The 18,256-nt window shown below is 43.3% G+C and overlaps 1 protein-coding gene across 3 annotated transcripts in view; it reads left to right on the top strand.

The window, feature by feature from the left end:
- The window catches only part of LOC136004685 (protein unc-13 homolog B), a 218,252-nt gene that overhangs the window by 67,048 nt on the left and 132,948 nt on the right, over positions 1-18,256 (top strand). For 2 of the 3 annotated variants that reach the window (XM_065661416.1, XM_065661414.1), the window contains exons 8-10: positions 370-592; positions 3,996-4,121; positions 16,395-16,712. In XM_065661416.1, coding sequence (XP_065517488.1) covers positions 370-592; positions 3,996-4,121; positions 16,395-16,712 — 667 coding nt within the window. The remainder of the gene's footprint in view (positions 1-369; positions 593-3,995; positions 4,122-16,394; positions 16,713-18,256) is intronic. The other variant, XM_065661417.1, reaches the window with a different exon arrangement.

Here is an 18,256-nt window from a genome sequence, read left to right as displayed (position 1 = left end):
ATTTTTTTTCCACCCAACGTGTAAATGTTGATTTTGGCAGCAGTGAAGAGCCTAACATTTTGGGTGTTGGGGTGTTTGTTTTAAATAAAAATGTCGTATCCACTTACCCGGAATGACTAAAGTGAGATGACCTCCTATGATAGGAAGTGTGAAGAAAGTGTATGGAGGTGATCACTGGAGGTCCTTGGCGCATACTTAAGAGAACTGGGGGTTATAACCAGCTACCAGATGGAGACATATCCATAGCAGAAACAGGGGGTTTTGTCATTGTTTAAACTAAAAAAAGCCCACTAAAAACTAAGTGGGTTTAATGTGTCCCAAGCAAATCAACTTGAGGGAGCCATGCCCTTAACTGCTTTTGTTTCTTAGCCTTTGAAGATGCTGACAGCGCTGTGGATGATCGAGATAGTGACTACCGCAGTGAGACAAGTAACAGCATTCCTCCTCCGTACCACACGACTGTGCAGCCCAATGCCTCTGTGCACCAGTTCACTGTGCCGTCACGCCTGCAGCAGCAAGGGGTCTTGCGGGAAACCTGTGCTGACTCCTTGCAGAACTATGATCTGGATTATCAGGAGCATGTGGCCATCAGGTAGGTGCTGTCTTCTGGGTGGCTCTTCTTTTCCCATCGGTTTTTGCCACAGCAGAGCCTGAAGGTGCGAGGCTAGCATAGGAGGGAGGTTCAAGGGCTCTGACAGGAGGCTGTTGCATGTTTTGTTAACGCTGTGAACTATTATGCAATGTGTTACTCCAGATCTGACAGTTTAAAGAAGTCCCTTTTGAAGATGTGCACAACTGAACTCATTTAGTCTTGGTCATATCTTCAACTCACCTTCGGAAGGCTGGAGCACTGGGTAGTTGGTTGCTCTGGTACCACGGCATGGGTATGCCTCCCAAGCCAGTTAAAGACAGTATAGCAGAGTTATCCTATCAGGAGTTTCTAAACATGGGGCAGATTTATCTTCTGTTCTGGATTGGCTCTGATTCTTCCATAAGCTCTGCCAAAGCAGCATACTCAAGAAGAAAGTCTGTAACCGATGATTTTATTAATTTTTTATTTCCTTACCTAGTTACCATCTAGAACTGTTGAATAATGGAGTTTTTTTCTCTTTTGGTTTCCTTTGAGCTGTATGAAAGATAGTTTACTTGCTTTAAATTAGCTTTTTGACCATACTTCAGTAGTTTTACAACTGCTTATATCATCTTTAAGTATTAAGTATTACAGCACTAACTTAACAAGATCAATGGCTGTGAGCTAGAGCTGGTTGTGCTGGGAACTGTCGAAACTTTACAAAACCATTGTTCCAAATAAAGAGTTACGTAAGTGTAAGGGAAAGGCAGAAGACCTTAAAAGGTCCTGGGTGGCTTGGTAAAAATGGGTGTGTAGAACCTGCCATGCTGCTGCTTCTGCCTTTGATGTGGGAGGAAGGAGCAGTTGCTTGAGCACTGTGACAGTTAGAAATACATGACTAATTTGTTTTACCATATCCCTCTTGGTAAGAATGATCTAGTTTCCTGAAGCTTGAATCTGCATTCAGTTGTCCTCATGGGTATATGACTGAGGCTAAGTTTTACTCTTTTTGCCTTATGGTCCTTAATGGTAAAAGCTGAAATTCAATGGTAACACTTACTGTTGTTACTGTTACTGAGATTTCAACAAGCAGAGCAAATGTGCCAACAAAATGCATTTACTACAGTGTAACATGTCATTCTTAGTGCTCTTTTCCTAGTCCAATAAATATCTTATATGGGCACATTATTCCCTTTCCCTTGCTATTCTGTTCTGCTGGTGTGCAGTGGTAAAATTGCTGAAGATCTTACTGAGAGCCTGGGAAGTTGAGCTGCAGCTTTTTGTTCATGGAAGAGCCAAGCCCAACAGTGGTATTGGTGAAGCTAATGAAGGCTGGGTGTTCTGACAGTTATGTGACTTCTTGGTGTTGACAATACAAATAATCTTTCATGACTCACCTTGCCTGGAGGCCGGGGGTGAACTTTTAACTCTAAGTAATGGATAAATGTGTTTGTAGGACCTTCCAAAGAGGCATGTATGGTTTGAATTGTATAGAGAATACTAAGATGCAACATGTTTGGATTTGTTGGGGTTTTTTATTTTTCTGATTTTTCTGATTTCCTGGAAGTATTGATATGAAAAGATCTGGACTGATAAAATTTACTTAAAAACTATGAGCTCTGTAGTCTGCTCTGGTCTAAAATTACTTTCACTCCAGGAAGGCAAGTCCTAAATGGTGGTTCTCTGAGCATTCCTGTTCCCTTGTGTGTTTTCCACATGCCCAGCAAGATTTTCTGCCACATATTTCATCTTAAAACTTAGGAAATGCAAATAAGCCTTCCAGAGAAGCTACGTGGGATTCTCTTTCTTATCAGAAATGTATTTCTAATGAGAGCTGGCTGAAAAGAAGCATGTGGGAGGATCTTAAATATTTTCAAAACACTAAGTACTGCACAACCAAATTGTGTTTGCCTTTCTCTCCTAGCAGCTCTAAGTGCTGTGGACCAGGCAGGACCTCATGAAATCAGTGTTCCTGGCAGGCTGCAGTTGGTAATTGCTGAGGAAATGACAGCTCGTAGGAGGCTGTCCTGGGCAAACCGAGAGGAAACAGACAAGGTTCTGCTAGAACCTGTCTTGAACTGGACAAGAAGTTGACTTATGCCGAAATGCTTCAATTGAAACTGGGTGTACTAAACATGGGTTTGTTTTTTTTTTGTTAAAAAATTTGAGTTTGTCTGGAAAAGTTCTGATCGTTATTAGCTGCTACATACAGAATCATAGAATCATAGAATAGTTAGGGTGGGAAAGGACCTTATGATTATCTAGTTCCAACCCCCCTGCCGTGGGCAGGGACATCTCACAATAAACCATGTCACCCAAGGCTCTGTCCAGCCTGTCCTTGAACACTGCCAGGGATGGAGCATTCACAACCTCCCTGGGCAACCCATTCCAGTGCCTCACCACCCTAACAGGAAAGAATTTCCTCCTTATATCCAATCTAAACTTCCCCTGTTTAAGTTTTAACCCGTTACCCCTTGTCCTGTCACTACAGTCCCTGATGAAGAGTCCCTCCCCAGCATCCCTATAGGCCCCCTTCAGATACTGGAAGGCTGCTACGAGGTCCCCATGCAGCCTTCTCTTCTCCAGGCTGAACAGCCCCAACTTCCTCAGCCTGTCTTCATACGGGAGGTGCTCCAGTCCCCTGATCATCCTCGTGGCCCTCCTCTGGACTTGTTCCAGCAGTTCCATGTCCTTTTTATGTTGAGGACACCAGAACTGCACACAATGCTCCAGGTGAGGTCTCAGGAGAGCAGAGTAGAGGGGCAGGATCACCTCCTTCGACCTGCTGGTCACGCTCCTTTGGATGCAGCCCAGGATACGGTTGGCTTTCTGGGCTGCGAGTGCACACTGAAGCCGGCTCATGTTCATTTTCTCATCGACCAACACCCTCAAGACCTTCTCCGCAGGGCCACTCTGAATCTCTTCTCTGCCCAGTCTGTAGCTGTGCCTGGGATTGCTCCGACCCAGGTGTAGGACCTTGCACTTGGCATGGTTGAACTTCATGAGGCTGGCATCAGCCCACCTCACAAGCGTGTCAAGGTCCGTCTGGATGGCATCCCTTCCCTCCAGCATATTGACCGGACCACAGAGCTTGGTGTCATCGGCAAACTTGCTGAGGGCGCACTCAATCCCACTGTCCATGTCACCGAGAAAGATGTTGAACAAGACCGGTCCCAACACCAATGTTTGTGTTCTTTTGGTAGAAATATGTGCATTTTATTCCCCCCTCTCCTAAGGATAACAACCATTATTCTTATTTATCCCTGAAGTATGTTTTGCTGCCAACAGCCAGTTTGGCTTCAGAATAGCAGACATCTTCCCCTTGGATTTTTTGTTTTAAAACACTAACTTTTCTTTGCAATGTTCATTTTGTGTAACCATGTGTCCTCCATGTCTCCCTGATCCTTCCCTGTTTACTTCCAAGGAGATACGATAGCATAGAGTCCACTGTGAGTGGCCGAACTGACCTAGAGTCCACATCTGAGTCTAGTCAAATGACAAGCCGCCAGTGCTCGATAGGAAGCAGGCGCTCTCTAGATCGGTCTGATAGGTGGGTTAACCTCTTTGCAGCCTGTGTGCCTGTCTCCTTGCTGTTGCTGCTGTGAAGTGGTCTTGTGATACGTTTCAGCTGATACTCAACTTGCTGTTTGCCTTGGCTCTGTTTCAGATCTGTGGTAGTTTAATGCCAAGCTGATGTTGTCATCTTTTTCTCCTCTCTGGTGTTGGACTTCTTGTCATCACTTCATTTCTAGTAAATAGCAGGGGAAACACGGTGGGGGAGGTGCTCAATTAGGAAGAAAAGTAATTTCCTTTATGCCTAAATTAGTCAATTGTTGATTCAGCATTTACAGTTAATGGCTCTTCAGGCATTCATGTAGCTCCCATTGCTCGCAGCAGAGATTTGGAAGGGCTCGATCCAGTAACTATAGTGGCCCTGGGAGTCTTTTAAATTTCATTAGCTTTTTCAAGAAAATTATTTCAATTACCAGCCTAGAGTTGCAAGCAAGAAGTGTGGTAAGCATTCTAAACAGTGTACAACAGAGCTCGTTTAAAGTAATGAGTATCTTTCCAATTAGCAGAAATTGGCTAATACGAGTGGAAATGAAGTACTAAAGCATCAGTACTGAAAATGCAGTGAGCTATTTCTCTTTCAGGGCTATCCCATCAGTATCTTAAATCGGGGTGCCCCAGGTACCCCTCAAGGTGAAGACTCTTGTATTAGCAGCATCCATACAATGCCCACGTGCCTGTTGCCCTTTCCCTTTTCTTGCCCCACTCATGGGGTCAGGTGTGTCCTCATGCTCCTTACTTCTCAGCAATGAATGATGTGAGACTAAGCTGCAGTGCGTCTTTCAGATGAGCGCTTGGATTTTTTTACATTCACTTTCTACCTGTTTATTTTTATGCAGCTGGCAGGAGCTCTTCTTATGAGATGTATCTAGGGAGGAAGCTCTCTGGCTACTAGCCTTCATGTGGTTGAGCAATTGACATAATCCTTCTGATCAGCATTTGGGAACTAATCCCAGAATCCCCAGGGTCATTTACTTGAGTTTCTATGAAGCTTCAGATCATCTGACAGCAAAACATTAGCCGCTTTAATTAAGTCTCCCACAATGGACAAGTGTAGATTGCTGAATGGGCTTAGATGTGTTCTACGTGGGAAGTATAGATCCTGAAAAACATCTGAGGCTTATAATGGGCTAATATCCGTAGCCAATGTTTTCTTCTGCTTTCTGATCAGTAACAGCTCTGAGGATCTTCTTTTGTATTGGTAGGAGCCCTCTGAGGGCATTAGTTACAGCAAGAGCCCTCTCAGCAGAAAATCATAGAATCAGGCAGGCTGGAAAAGACCTTTAAGATCATCAAGTCCAGCCTTTATCTCAGGCCTGCCAAGTCCACCACTAAACCGTGTCACTGAGGGCCTCATGTTTGTGTTTTTTGAACACTTGAAGTGTGGCGCAGCTGGAACTCCTCATGTTGCTGCTGTGCACAGTTTGCATTTTGTCCCCCATCCCCACTTCCCTGGAGTCCAGTGACTCCTGAGTCTCTGCTCTGTAGCCACCCTTAGGAGAAACAAAGTGCCTGTGTGCTTTATGAATACTGATAAAGCAAATTCTGCAGCCTAGAATGACCAAAATGCATGCATAGCATAGTGGAGCGTTGTGCGTGGGCTCTATATCCCAAAGTAGTCCTGTTACTGTAATAAGTGAGTTTTTTCAGCATGCCTAAAAAAGCAACAGCAGAGTACTGATACAGCCAAGGCTGTGTGCCCTCACTTGATCACAAAAAGCTCTTCTGCTTCAAACAGGCATTTCTAAATTTTGTGCAGCTCTAACTGGTGGAATATCATAACCCATGCTGCTTTTTTTTGACTGATTGAAATGTAATGGTGGTAGATAGGCAGGTTTTCAGTTTTGTTATCTCTGGATGTTTCTGATTTTAGTTTTTCTTTATTTAATGCATGGTTTCTCATTACTATTTTTTTCTGTCCTTTCTAGATATTTTTTTTAAATGTTATTTTCCCTTTCCTTTTTTTTTTTTTTGTTTTCTTCTGTTTTCTGCCTCTCTTCCTTTCCTTCCTACCCTCTTTATTTCTCATCTTAGACAAGAATCTCTAGCTAGAAAAGAAAGAGTCAGGATCGTTCCATTTGAGTGCGAAGATGGAGAAGAAGAACAGGAGAGTAACTATGAAGAACTAGGAAAACTGCTAATAGAGGAATTCTTAGAAAAGAGTCATAAAAATAGAAGTTGGCAGGAAACAAACGTAAAAAAGATGCCAACTCTCTCAAAAAGAGAAAATTTCAACCACTGTGAAAGATCAAGGTGCTGCCAAAATGTGTGTGTGGAGTCAGGGTCTGTAGATGTCCCTAGGTATCCTCAGGAATATGACACAATAGATAGGAGAAGGAAAAAGAAGCTGCGATACCGTTTTGAAGAGAGTGAACAAAGAATCCTGCGAAGTAATGAAGGTCTGCAGTTTCCTGGGGAGAAAACGGTTTATTTCAATGGTGTGGCAACTAGTTCTGAACCTGGTGATGATTTTCCAGTGTATGATAGAACTGGGAAATATACCAGTAGCTCTGAAAGTAAGGAGCAGTTGCCTGCTTATCCCATCCTGCGTCCGTACAAAAACGGCTTAATGGTTAAAAGTGGCAGGTTGCTGAACAAGCAGGGAGTGAACCGTGAGGGCTCACTTCACCTCAGTAACGGTGATGACGTGCAAGTCATAGGCATGCCAGATAACACTTTTGTGCCTGTGGATGTCCTTGAGGAATTTGACAGCAGTGCTTCTGATGAGTTCCAGTACTCGCCTGTTTCAGATGACGAAATGGAGGAACTGGCTTCTCTTTCACAAACTTGGTCTGATTCTGATATCAGCCATTTGAGAAACTTCACTGTTAATTACCCTGCAAATCTGGGCTCCCAGTTGAAAGCTAGCTGTGATAAAAAACAAAAGGCTAAAGGGAGCAAGCATGGTCATCCTATGCAAGACTTAACACTCTCTCCTGTCGAAGAGCCCAGCGAGGAGTATATAGACACGATGGATGAACTACAGTGTCTGGTAGAATCAGTTTCAGAATACTTGGCTGAAAAGGAGGAAGAAATCAACAAATTTGGTACGTTGACAGGGACCAGGAAAAATGTTGAGAATGTGTCAGTGAAGCAGAGTAATGCTGATAATTCAGTAGAGGCTAGGAAGTCTGAACAGACCAAGCATCCTGCTGCAGAGGAGAGTACCAAGGTCAAATCTGAATCTCTCCCAGACTTGTCAGGTGTGAAAAATACAGTGAATTCCCTATTCAGCTCTTTCACTGAAAAGGTGGGGTCAAGCACAAAACAGCTTACAGCCTCTGTTGAAAAGCTTGTTTCTGCCACTCCAGAGAAAACAGAGACCAGAAACTCATCAGAAAGTGGAATCTCAAATGTTTTTCCTGGTAAGTACAAAAGCGAGAGGTCATCTTCTGGAGTGACAGCAGATAATAAAGCTGACACCAAGTTCTCCATTCACTCTTTGCTACCGTCCCAGGTGAGTGGTGATAAAAAGCCCCAGAACATAAACCCCAACAAGGCAGAAGCCACTGAGGTGGACAGTAAGGCTTCCACGCCACATGATCTCCGGCAACCACAAGGAACAACCACCGGCAGCCAGCAGAACAAACATTCGGTTGTGAATTCTGTTCTGGGCATGTTCAATCCTTTAAAGATCTTCTCTGAGAAGGAAGTGCCAAAACAAGAAGTCATAAAAGAGGAACACACCAAAGAGGACAGCCATGCTGTGAAAGTTGATGAGGCAAACAGAAGTGAGAAACCATCTGAAGAGATGGCAGCCAAGACCAGTAGCATCATTCCAGAGACACGGACAAGTGAGACTAGAAGCGAGGCAGAGGTGAACGCAAATAGCACTTCTGTGTCTTCTATCTTTGGCAGGCTCACAAACTCAGTCAGTTCCTTCAGTCTGAAAGCCAATTTTGATGGTCTTTTGGCTCCCAAGCAGCAGGATGTGCCACAGAAGCAGTCAGATTTGCATCATGTTACAAACCAGCCAGATGCCACTGTGAAAGAGGGTGCACCCACTGCCAGGGAGCAGCCTCCTGAAAATCGCTTAGGTGACCAGCATGCTACAGGTCACGGACCGGGAAACAAGCAAAACAGAGATAATGTGGAACCTAATTCACAGCCTCAGTATCAGAGTACAGCATCTGAAAGCTTTTTCAGTCCACTCAAAAAGTCTTTCAGTCAGTTGTTGCTTCCTTCTGCTGAACAGGGGCAGAAGGAAAGTACATCTGGGCATTTTAAAGGCCATAAGTCTGAGGAGGATGTAAGACAAAATAGTTCATCGAATGAACACTCACTTCCTTTCACTGGGAAGCTTTCTTTTCTCAGTGGGTTGGGGTTTTTGGAAAAGCAGGAACATAGGAATGATAAAGGAGGCTTTATTCCTTCGTTATTTAAATTTTCTTCTGCAGAAAATCTGGCACCTTCACAGGAGCAAAGAAGTCAGCAGAATCCTAGCAGCATTGCTTTGCATGAAGACAGTAATTCAGAAAATGCCATTTCATTAAAATCTAGATCTGTTCCAGATTTATCAGACCATAAGGAGAAACTTGTGCAAACGAAAAACATGACTAAAGGAAACCTATCTAGTGCCCAAATAAATATTAAAAACCACCAGGAGAGTGTCTCTGCTACCTTCAAGGCTTTGGGAGAGCAGCAAACAACTAGAAGTACTCAGGAAGAACACAGGAGTGTGAAGGGAGGATTGATGAGAGAAGAACTAAATGCACCAGACTTAAATGACAGCTCAGTTGAATCCAGCTTTTCAGCCAGAGGACCAAAAGCTTCAAGTGCAGATGATATGCAGAAGAAGCGCGCACCGGGTTTTCTTTCTGGGTTTCTTCACATACCTTCCAGTGAAAACACAGACAGTAATCAAGACTTGGCTGCTAAAAGTGAGAGTGATGGCCAGAAAAGCACTTCTCCTGGATTATTTTCTGGTTTATTTAAATTTGCTTCAAGTGAAAACTTGTCTGAATGTAAGCAAGAGAAGGTGAAAACAAACCCTCTAGGCTTCATGAAGCTTTTTGATAGAGGTGAAGATCCTAGCTCAGAGACAAAACCCAGCAACTCAGGAATGGCTTCTGACACTCAGAGCAGCACTGGAGAAAAGCAGGAATCTTCCAGCTTCTTGAAGAATCTCCTGCCCAAACCAAAGGAGAAACTGGATAATGTGAAAATCATGGAATCTTCCAAAATGGCTGACCACCAGTCCAGTGCAAGAGTGAATAAAACACCTGAGCCCAATGTTCCCCACTGTGGGCATCCTCTGCCCCCTGATGCTCTAAATCTTCAAGACAAGGCACAGGACTTGTCTGGAAAGCCTGTAAATGGTGGGCATATCCCTTATCAGGATGAAATATCTAGAGTTTTCCCAACTCTTTTAAACAAAGGATCAAACGAATTTCTCAATTTGACTAACAAAAGCTATAACTGTACGGAGCAGTACTCAGCTTATCAAGAAACAAGAAGCCATTCTAGCTTTGAATGGGAATATGAAGTGGGGGAGCTGGCTGGCACTCGTGAAATAGCAGTACCAGTTTACTATGTATTAAACCAGAACTCTGTTCTGCCCCCTCAGTTCTTGGACTGGCCTGAAAATGATGCAGTAGTGAATCTCTGTAAGAAGGATGGGAATGCAAACGTGATGGATTGGCAGACTAATGCCAATTTTGATGGACAAAGTTTAGATTTCAGTGTGATGTCCTATGAGTCATTTGACCAGTTAATGTTTCGAGATGTTTGTTCAGGAGAAAATGATGCATGGACTGCTGATTCTGTCAATGACAGTTACCATAACTTTTCACCATTTGAAAGAGATGGCAGTTACTCATTAGAAGAGTTGCCCATGGATTTAAGCTACTCCTCTGGCTGTGATGGAACTATGTGGACTCTAATTGACCAAGAGACTTTAAGTATGGATGAGAGCTTTATGTACTCATCCTATAGCCAGGAGTATCAGGAGTGGCTGATGATGCTTGAGCAGGGTATATGGTGGCCATCAGAAGATGGTGACTGTGGATATTACATGTACAGCGATAACCAGTATGTGTATTCACTACTCACTGATCCCACTGGACAATATGTCTATGTATGTGCTCCCGAAGCATATTCCTATCCAGACTACTGGGATTATAATTTTCAGATGGATTCCATTCCAAGTGCTGTGCTAGAAGACAACACGATTGCTGTTTGTGGTTTTAAAGTCCCTCTTGGCAGTGAAGATGAGCTGTTTTGGTTTGCTGAAGAGGAGTCTTTTGGTGATTATACAACAAATAAGCCCCTGGACCTGTCAGTAGCTTTGCAGAGGAGCGATCAGCTAATGAACATGAATTTGGAGACCTTTTCACAAATGTTTGAAGAGTCCATTTATTATCAGAGAGAGCAGCCCGTAGACTTCTCAGGTTATAAACTTCAAAAACTCAAAGTAGATTTTAGACCTGAAAAGGAATCCCTGAATTATTCAGAGGAATCTCCGCTAACCCTTGATCTCCGAACACATTCCAGAGCAGCTTTAAATAAATCACTGAGTAAGGAAGTTCACACTAAGGAAGCAGATAAGGCTGTCCCTGTGACAACTACAGGGAGTGGGTCATCAGGATTCTTTGGTTTCCATCTGTTTCAGTCTACTCCTAAAACTGAAGAAACTGTGGCATCTAATGAAAGTGTAGCAGAAGCAAAAAAGACTGAGGAAGATAAGAAAACACCAGTGAACAAAGTTAGCTCTTTATTTTCTGCTTTGGGTGGACTAATTGGAAAGTCTTCAGGTCCTGACCCTGAGACATCAGGAGATTCTGCCTTGAAAAGAAAAGACACACAGTCAGTATCATCTGAAAATAAAACTGATGCTTTATTGCTTGCACCAAATAAGAAATTAGAGGAGGCACAAGCAGGGCTAAAGTTCCCTGTTACGTCAGAACCGAGAAGAAATACTTCGTCAGAACTTAATTTGGAGGCTGCTAGAAATGAAAAGCCAGACTTAAATCAGAATGAAAACCTCCGTGTTAAAAAAAAGGGGTTAACTAAATCTCCTTCTCTGCTGAGCCAAACTGTTCCAGATGGCAGACCCATACGAGAAGAGAGACCTGTTAAAGCAACACCATCTTCCAGGCATCTTGAAGGGCATGCAAGTATTAATGAATCGAGTCAGTCACAGCCAAATCAGAGCCAGCCAACCGCTGAGCCTGAGGAGACGTTATTTAAGAGCGCTCTGAAGTTGTTCAGCCTTGGAGAAGATTCTCCCGCAAGCTCCACTGCCAACAAACCGCAAGCTTCTGGATTTTTTGACTTCTTTAAAACACAAGTAAGCAAAGCCCCACAGCCGTCACCAGATTTGGGAAAAAGTCAAAGTGATAAACCGGAAAAGGTGGTACAGCCAGAACAGAAGGAAACCTCCAGCTTCTCATCGTTATTTGGATCCCTTGGAGATCTCTTCAAAGCGGAGCCTGTGCCTGCTCAACCAACCTCAAGTACTCTTCCAAAAACCGGTAGCAGAACTGAGTCGAGACAACAGAAGGAGAAGTCTGGAGGTCTTCAGAGTGCCAGCATGCCATGTCTGTCCTCCACCCAGAAAGAAGGGGTGAGAACAGAGGGCACGGATGGGCAGGTTTCTCCTAGCCCTGGGGTGCAAATGGAACAACGAAGCAGAAAAGCTGAGGAGGAGTCTCCTGAGGGTAAAAGAGTGCTTCCTGGGAACATTTCACAGAAGGCAGTGGGTGTACACCCCAAAATTGGCCAGCTGAGTCAGTCAGCTGTGCAGCAAAGCAGCGTACCCACGGTGACACCAAAGCAACAGGGAGGAGATCGTTCAGGAGGCCCAGTTACTCAGCCAAAACCAAAGCCAGATGAAGCACGTAAAGAGTCAGGCTTCAGTTTGCCATTCAGCTTTTCTGATATCACTGCTTCAAAATCACAGCCAGCACAGCCAGCCAGTAGGAGCATATTCTCCTTCTTCACGGGATCAGATGAGGCAAAGCCTTCACCACCTGCTCCTGCTAGTGGGAAGCAGCAGGAAACAGAGGGGCTGTTTCATATGCCCTCCTTCTTCTCCAGCGGTCCAACTGCTGAGAAGAGCGTACCTCAAAGAAGTACTAGCTTTAGCTTCTTCAATTTGACATCCTTTTTGGATGAGAAACCACAAGCTGCTCCAAGACAGGAGAATAATACAAAACCGGCTAAGCCAGTGAACTCCAAACCATATGTGAAGCAAAATATTGCCACCAACTCTAGTGTCAAAATTAGCAGTTCTGCCAGGCAACAGGAAGCAAACAATAAAGAAGAAGTTGATATTATTGCAGCAGTGACTGGCAAACAAACGATCCCAGAAATGATCCAGGAAAATAAATCAGAAATGCTGGCAGTGGAAATTGTAGAAAGTGTTGCCGAGGTTGCTGAAGAGAGTGACTTAGAGAAGCTTCCACAGACTGATGACACTGCAGTAAGCAATGTAGCTGCCTCTGGTCCTTGCCTTCAGACTCCCAGTGTGCAGGTGGGCTCTCAGGGCCAACAGGCTATTTCTTTAGAAGAAGATGCTTTGGGTAGCCCAGGGAAAATGGACAGTGTTGCATTTCCTGTTGATAAAGAAGAGCCTTATTCTTCAAAAGAAGAAACTTCGGAAAAGGAGGATTATAGCACGGCCTCAGGGGACAAAATGGATTCCCAGACTCTAAATGACTTAAATAGTGTGAGTGACGCTAAAAATGAAGTGATCTCTGAAGAAATACGCGTACAGAATGAGTTGCCAGAACGTAAATTACCTGAACAAACTCTTGGTGAAGGGTTACAACAGGCACGAGAGCCACCGTCTCCTTCTAAAATGGCAGAGGCATCTAATTTGCAAAACAAACCTAAGGAATCTGAGAGTGATAAATCAGTACTGGATTCTTCAGTTGAAATGTTTTCAAGTTTTATGACAAAAATGAAACCGCCCAAAACATTATCTGGTTTCTTTTCCCAGCCTCAAGCTACCGCACCTCCCACTGCACAGAAGAAAAGCTCCTCTTTCTTCGGTTTCTCATCCCTTCCAAGTGGCCCAGCACCAGCTTTCACAAGTGATCTCTTTGGCATCTTCAAAGGTCCAAAAGAATCTCCAAAAGAGATGCCTGCAAAATCTACCCCTAAACCTCAAAGCAGTAGTGTGAAAGATGTCACTGCGTCTGTTCCAGCAAAAGACTCTAGAGAAACAGAAAACACAGCTGCAGCCAGAGAGTCTAAGAGAGATGTCACAAGCTCTCTGAAGGAGGATGTATTACCTGTTTCAACAGAAGAGGACTCCAAAAAAGAGTCTCCTGTGAAAACAGAAGCTGAGGAAAACAGGGACTCTGAAATCTGTAAAGAGGAACCTTTGATGATCACTCCAGAAACAGCAGTGTCTAGTGAAAATCAGTCCCTTGAGGTTATGGAGTTGGACAATGACGCACAGCCCTCTGAGGTGGTAGATACTAAGCCATGCCAGTCTGATTTCAGTAATGCCATTGATACAGTGCAGGCTGAGGCCACTGACCAGACTGATGGAGATACATGCCAGCTCGATGTGGGATCTTCACATGTAACCGAGGAAGAGGCTGCTCCTACAAACAGCACAGCTACTGACATCCTTCAGGCTGGCTCTACTGAGGAGCTTGCAGTGGAAATGGAAGTCCCAGCTAATGGGGAAGACACAAACCTGTCCCAGTTGGATGAGTGTGCTACGCTTGAGTCTGAGCCTGTTGTTACAGGGGATCAGGCCAACGCTGGCGTTGATCAGCAGGACATGATCAGTAGTAATGGTAGAGAACCACCAGCTCCAGCTGATGAGCCCAGTGTTCATGTGCTCCAGCTGAGTGAAGAGAAAACAAGTGAGGTAGAACATTCAGCAGCTGATGAGGCGCCTGCAAAAGGCCCTGCTTCCAAATGTGACTTGAAGAAACCTCATAGTGTTCCTCCAGATGCGAACAGTAATAAACCAGTGTTTGAAATACCAAGCATGCCGAGTTTGCCAAAATTCAGCTTTATGTCGTCTGCTGATAGTGGAAAGCCATTTGGGTCATTCTTCTCTCAGCAGCCACCTTCAGTTAATAAAGCAGGGGCAGATCAGGGCCTCATGTCCAGCTTTAAGAAACTTTCTTCTACTCTCTTTGAAGGAAGCAGTGAAGAAAAGGTGGGTAAACCAGAGAGTGCCCAAGGAGCAGTATTTGGGAAAAAGCTAGATTTCTCGTTTCCCTGGCAAAAAGACAACAGGGAGACCTCTGCCAAAAGGGAACCACATATACCACCACAGGCTTTGTCAAAACCAGATGACAAAGTGTTAGGAACAGTCAGTTCAGATGAAAACTCAGAATCTGCAGTCTCAGATCAACTGACTGATGCAAATACAGAAATAAACTTGTCTTCAAATCAGCCTGATGCTGTAGACAATGAACTTTCTGAAGAACCATCTGGTACAAGTGCTGTTGATGATACATCCAACAAAGAGCTGAGGGAGAAGACTGATAAAGGGTCTGAAGACCATCAGAATGTGGTTTCAGGTGAACTGCAGAAAGAAGATCGGGCAGAAGAGCATGCTCCAGCTGAGCCTGAACTGAAAGAAACTGAGCTTGATTCTGCTCCTAAGGGAGCAATGCTTCATCCTAGCACACAGGCTGCAGATCTGAATAGTGTGGAACAACTGAATGAGAAAAGGCTAGTTACAAATGAAGCATAATAAATGGTTCCAAGTTTTTTGACCATTTATAATGCAATACTGCCGCAGTAGATACCTTGGTGCCTGATGTTTGTAGCCAGTTCCATCTGCTATTTGTTGTCAAGTGTTTGTAGTATTATTGATATTTGGCAAACTGCAGTCAGTAGTTCCATTTAGGCCTTTAGACCATTTTCTCACCTCTTTCCACTCTTTTTTCTGTAAATGTAATTGAATTTCCCATGTTCTCCCACTGCGTGTGAGACTGCTTTTCTCATGCTGAATGAGATGCTTCAAGTGCTAATTTCATTAGCCTTTCAGAAGTTACATTCCTTGTGTGTAATTCTGCTTAATACAATCACTTTGCTTTCTTGTTTAGTGATAATTATGTTGTATTTGCTAAGAAATAAGTAACAGTATGTAGAATGTATTGGACGGAATGAGGATTTTTTTTTTTTTTTCAAAATGCAAGGTAAAGGCTTTTAATTTTAGAGAGAAATTTGATTTACTGTTGATATATTAGACAGATAATTAGGTTCATTTCACATTATTGAAGATCTTAAAACATCTTCAGAGATCTCAGTGAAGGTATTCTAATGCTTTCTCTTCCTAAAATCTGTGCAAAGGTTTTTTCATGCAGCTAGGAAGGTCACTAAAGGAAGTTGCTGGTGTTCCATCAGTCTGTATTCGGTCTTTTGCATGTGTTAAGTTACAATTGTCCTCAAAAATCAAAGCAGTGACTTGCTAAACATATCTGTGCATGATACAAGAAGTGAAACATGTGCCTGTGGTCATACAGTTGCAACACTGCACTTCCAAAACTTCCTATCTGGCTTGAAATTCTCCTAAGTGTGCAAGTGAGAGAAACATTAGTGCTACTTAATTCTTTGCTGTAGTTTTGCTGACTGCATGAGGAATTTTGATCCACTGTATTTTGTCTGAGGATTCTGGGAATTCAGTCCTGGAAGTGGTGTCTTGAAATACAGAGATCATGCCCATGTGGTGAATTCTTCAAAAAGCTTTATTGGAGCCACACTTGTAGCTTCCTACATTGCTCTACTTTTGTAAAAGTTTTTAAGTTTATAGTCTTGACAACCTTGATTTTGACTGCAATATATTTTATCATAAACACACATATATATATATATATAAAGTTAACTTGAAGTCAACTGTACTTCTCAATAATAGCTTAAAATGGTTAGGGTAAAGAACTTAGCTGCAGTCAATCTGCAGAAGACAGAAACACTTCCACTCTGAATTGCTATGTTTCCATTCTTATTCCTCTCTGGTTATTAGAATACCTTCACTGGCATGAAGAATTAGAGTATCTTCACTGGATGAAGGGTGAAGTAGTAGTTAGTTAATGCAAAAAAGACCACTGGCATATGTGGTCTATATACTGATAGGCCGTGTATGAAGTATTTCTGCCTACCAAATGTTTGAGGTTCAGAAGTCTAGATCTAGTTCAGGGAGCATAATAGATAAATCTGACTTTATAACACCTCTTTTGAGTAATATTTAGTGTTCCACTCCATTTCTTAGATGTGCAGATTGCTTTGTGTTTCCCCAAGCCACTGTTTTTTTCTGATGGACTTTCTTATTCTCTCATAGTCCTGCTGGCAGTAGTAGATATGGCTCCTCTTGTAATGTCAGCCAGGGAAGCTCTCACCTCAGTGAGCTGGACCATTCCCATGAAAGTGCCCATGGCTCTGAGCAAGAAGATGATCACCAGGAAAGAGTCTCGGATCATTCCTACCACAGTTCAGGCAGCTACCAGAAGGATGGTCAGGCATGGCACAGGGAGCAAGAGGAACCTCACGGCAAAGGAGAGGAGGAGAAGATCTGTGAGACAGAGGAGAAACGTGCAGACCGTTCTGTAGCTCTGGAGCTTGAGAAGCCCAAGGATGCTGATGAAGGAGCCCATGTGAGGTAAGTGAAACTATGTTAGTAAGTTCTTTTCAACTAATTCAAAGAGGATACCTCTCTCTGTTATTTCCTGGGGAAGTTAGTTACTTTTAGGCTTCTACAAAACCTAACTTGATGTTGCTGATCTGTGAAGCATCTTTATGTGCAAGACCAGTTATTTATGAGACATTGGGTAAGCTTAAACTGTGTTTGCTCTGTATGTAAAGAGGAAAGCCTGCTAGTGCCTTGAAGCTCATGTGCTGTATTTTCCATTTCTGGTATCATGAATGTAGTCTGCCCAGATACCTGCTTCTATTGCTCATTTGTGACCAAGCTTATGTGTGAGCAACCAAGAACTACTTGTAGTCATGGTTAGAGCTGCACTAATTCCTTTCTTATGTAGTAGGCTACCACAATTAGAGTTAGTGTTTATGTAGGCGCAGGTTGTAGAATTACATTACGAATAGACACGTTCCTTTGACTCACTGTGGCAGCTTATCTTGTCCTTGCACTTGGGCTTTCCAAGTTGTCAGCAATATTGAAAACAGGCTTCAAAAGTTGTAATGAGTAAAAAGAATTTGTAATGTGAACTGTAATTCAAAAAGTTCAAAAGTTGTAATGTGAGTTGTAATGAGCTGGTTTTTTACAGGAATTTTGAATTTTGCTACTTAACTTTGGGAGTGACTTTTTTTATCTTGAGGTAATCAAGTCATTGCAGCCCTTAGAGTACAGATGGGTGTACTTATATAGGTATGATACTTGTATCTGTTTCAGTGAGATCCACAGAAAGACGTCTTTCTATCTGTACCCTTTGGAGGGTACATCTGATGTCACTGTACTTATATGAGAGAATTAACTGCAACAGTTCATGTGTAGGCAACCCTTACACTTAAAACGAAAAAAGGGAAACAAAACTAGCAAAAGTGTTGAACTGTTTAAACTCTGTCTCACTTTCCTCTTCTCCTTACAGAGCAGCAGGAGTCTGGTCCCAGAACTGTTGGCCTATATTTGTTCACAAGGAAGGTTATTCACATAGTCTGTTTCAGGCTAATTTAGGCATCTAACTTGGGTACTCCTGCATTATTGGCTCCCTTTCCACTCTCTGGCAGTGCTTTACTGTCTCCATGGAGTATGCACGGAACTGAGCTCTGAATGTTGAACCTTAGAGTTGCATCTGAGCTAGTTGTGCAGCATGGATGCATGATGCTCTCAGCCGTGCTTTTTTTTTTGTACTGTCAGCAGGGCTGGGTGCATTGCAGACAGAAAGATCTTTGTTTCAGTGATTTACATCTCAGTAACATATAAAAGGAGTGCAACCAAAAGCCCAATATGTGATGAGGTTATGGAGTATAAAATGTGCTGTGGGGCAGTGAGATGGAGCACTGCTGGCAAATACACATGCCCCCTTGAAACGCTATAGGAAAGGAGCGGAGAAAGGGGCATTGAATGAGGATAACCACAGCTGAGCCCTATGGCCAGTGTTTCCACTGAGAAGGGCCTGTAAATTTGTAGCAGTAGGGATGATCAGCAAGAGGCAGTGCTTAGAAGGGATCTGCAACAGGCATGGG

Source organism: Lathamus discolor, chromosome Z, assembly GCF_037157495.1.
Source record: "Lathamus discolor isolate bLatDis1 chromosome Z, bLatDis1.hap1, whole genome shotgun sequence".
Classification (NCBI taxonomy): Eukaryota; Metazoa; Chordata; class Aves; order Psittaciformes; family Psittacidae; genus Lathamus; species Lathamus discolor.
The sequence above is the reverse complement of the archived record's forward strand: the minus strand, read 5'-3'. Positions and strand labels throughout refer to the sequence as shown.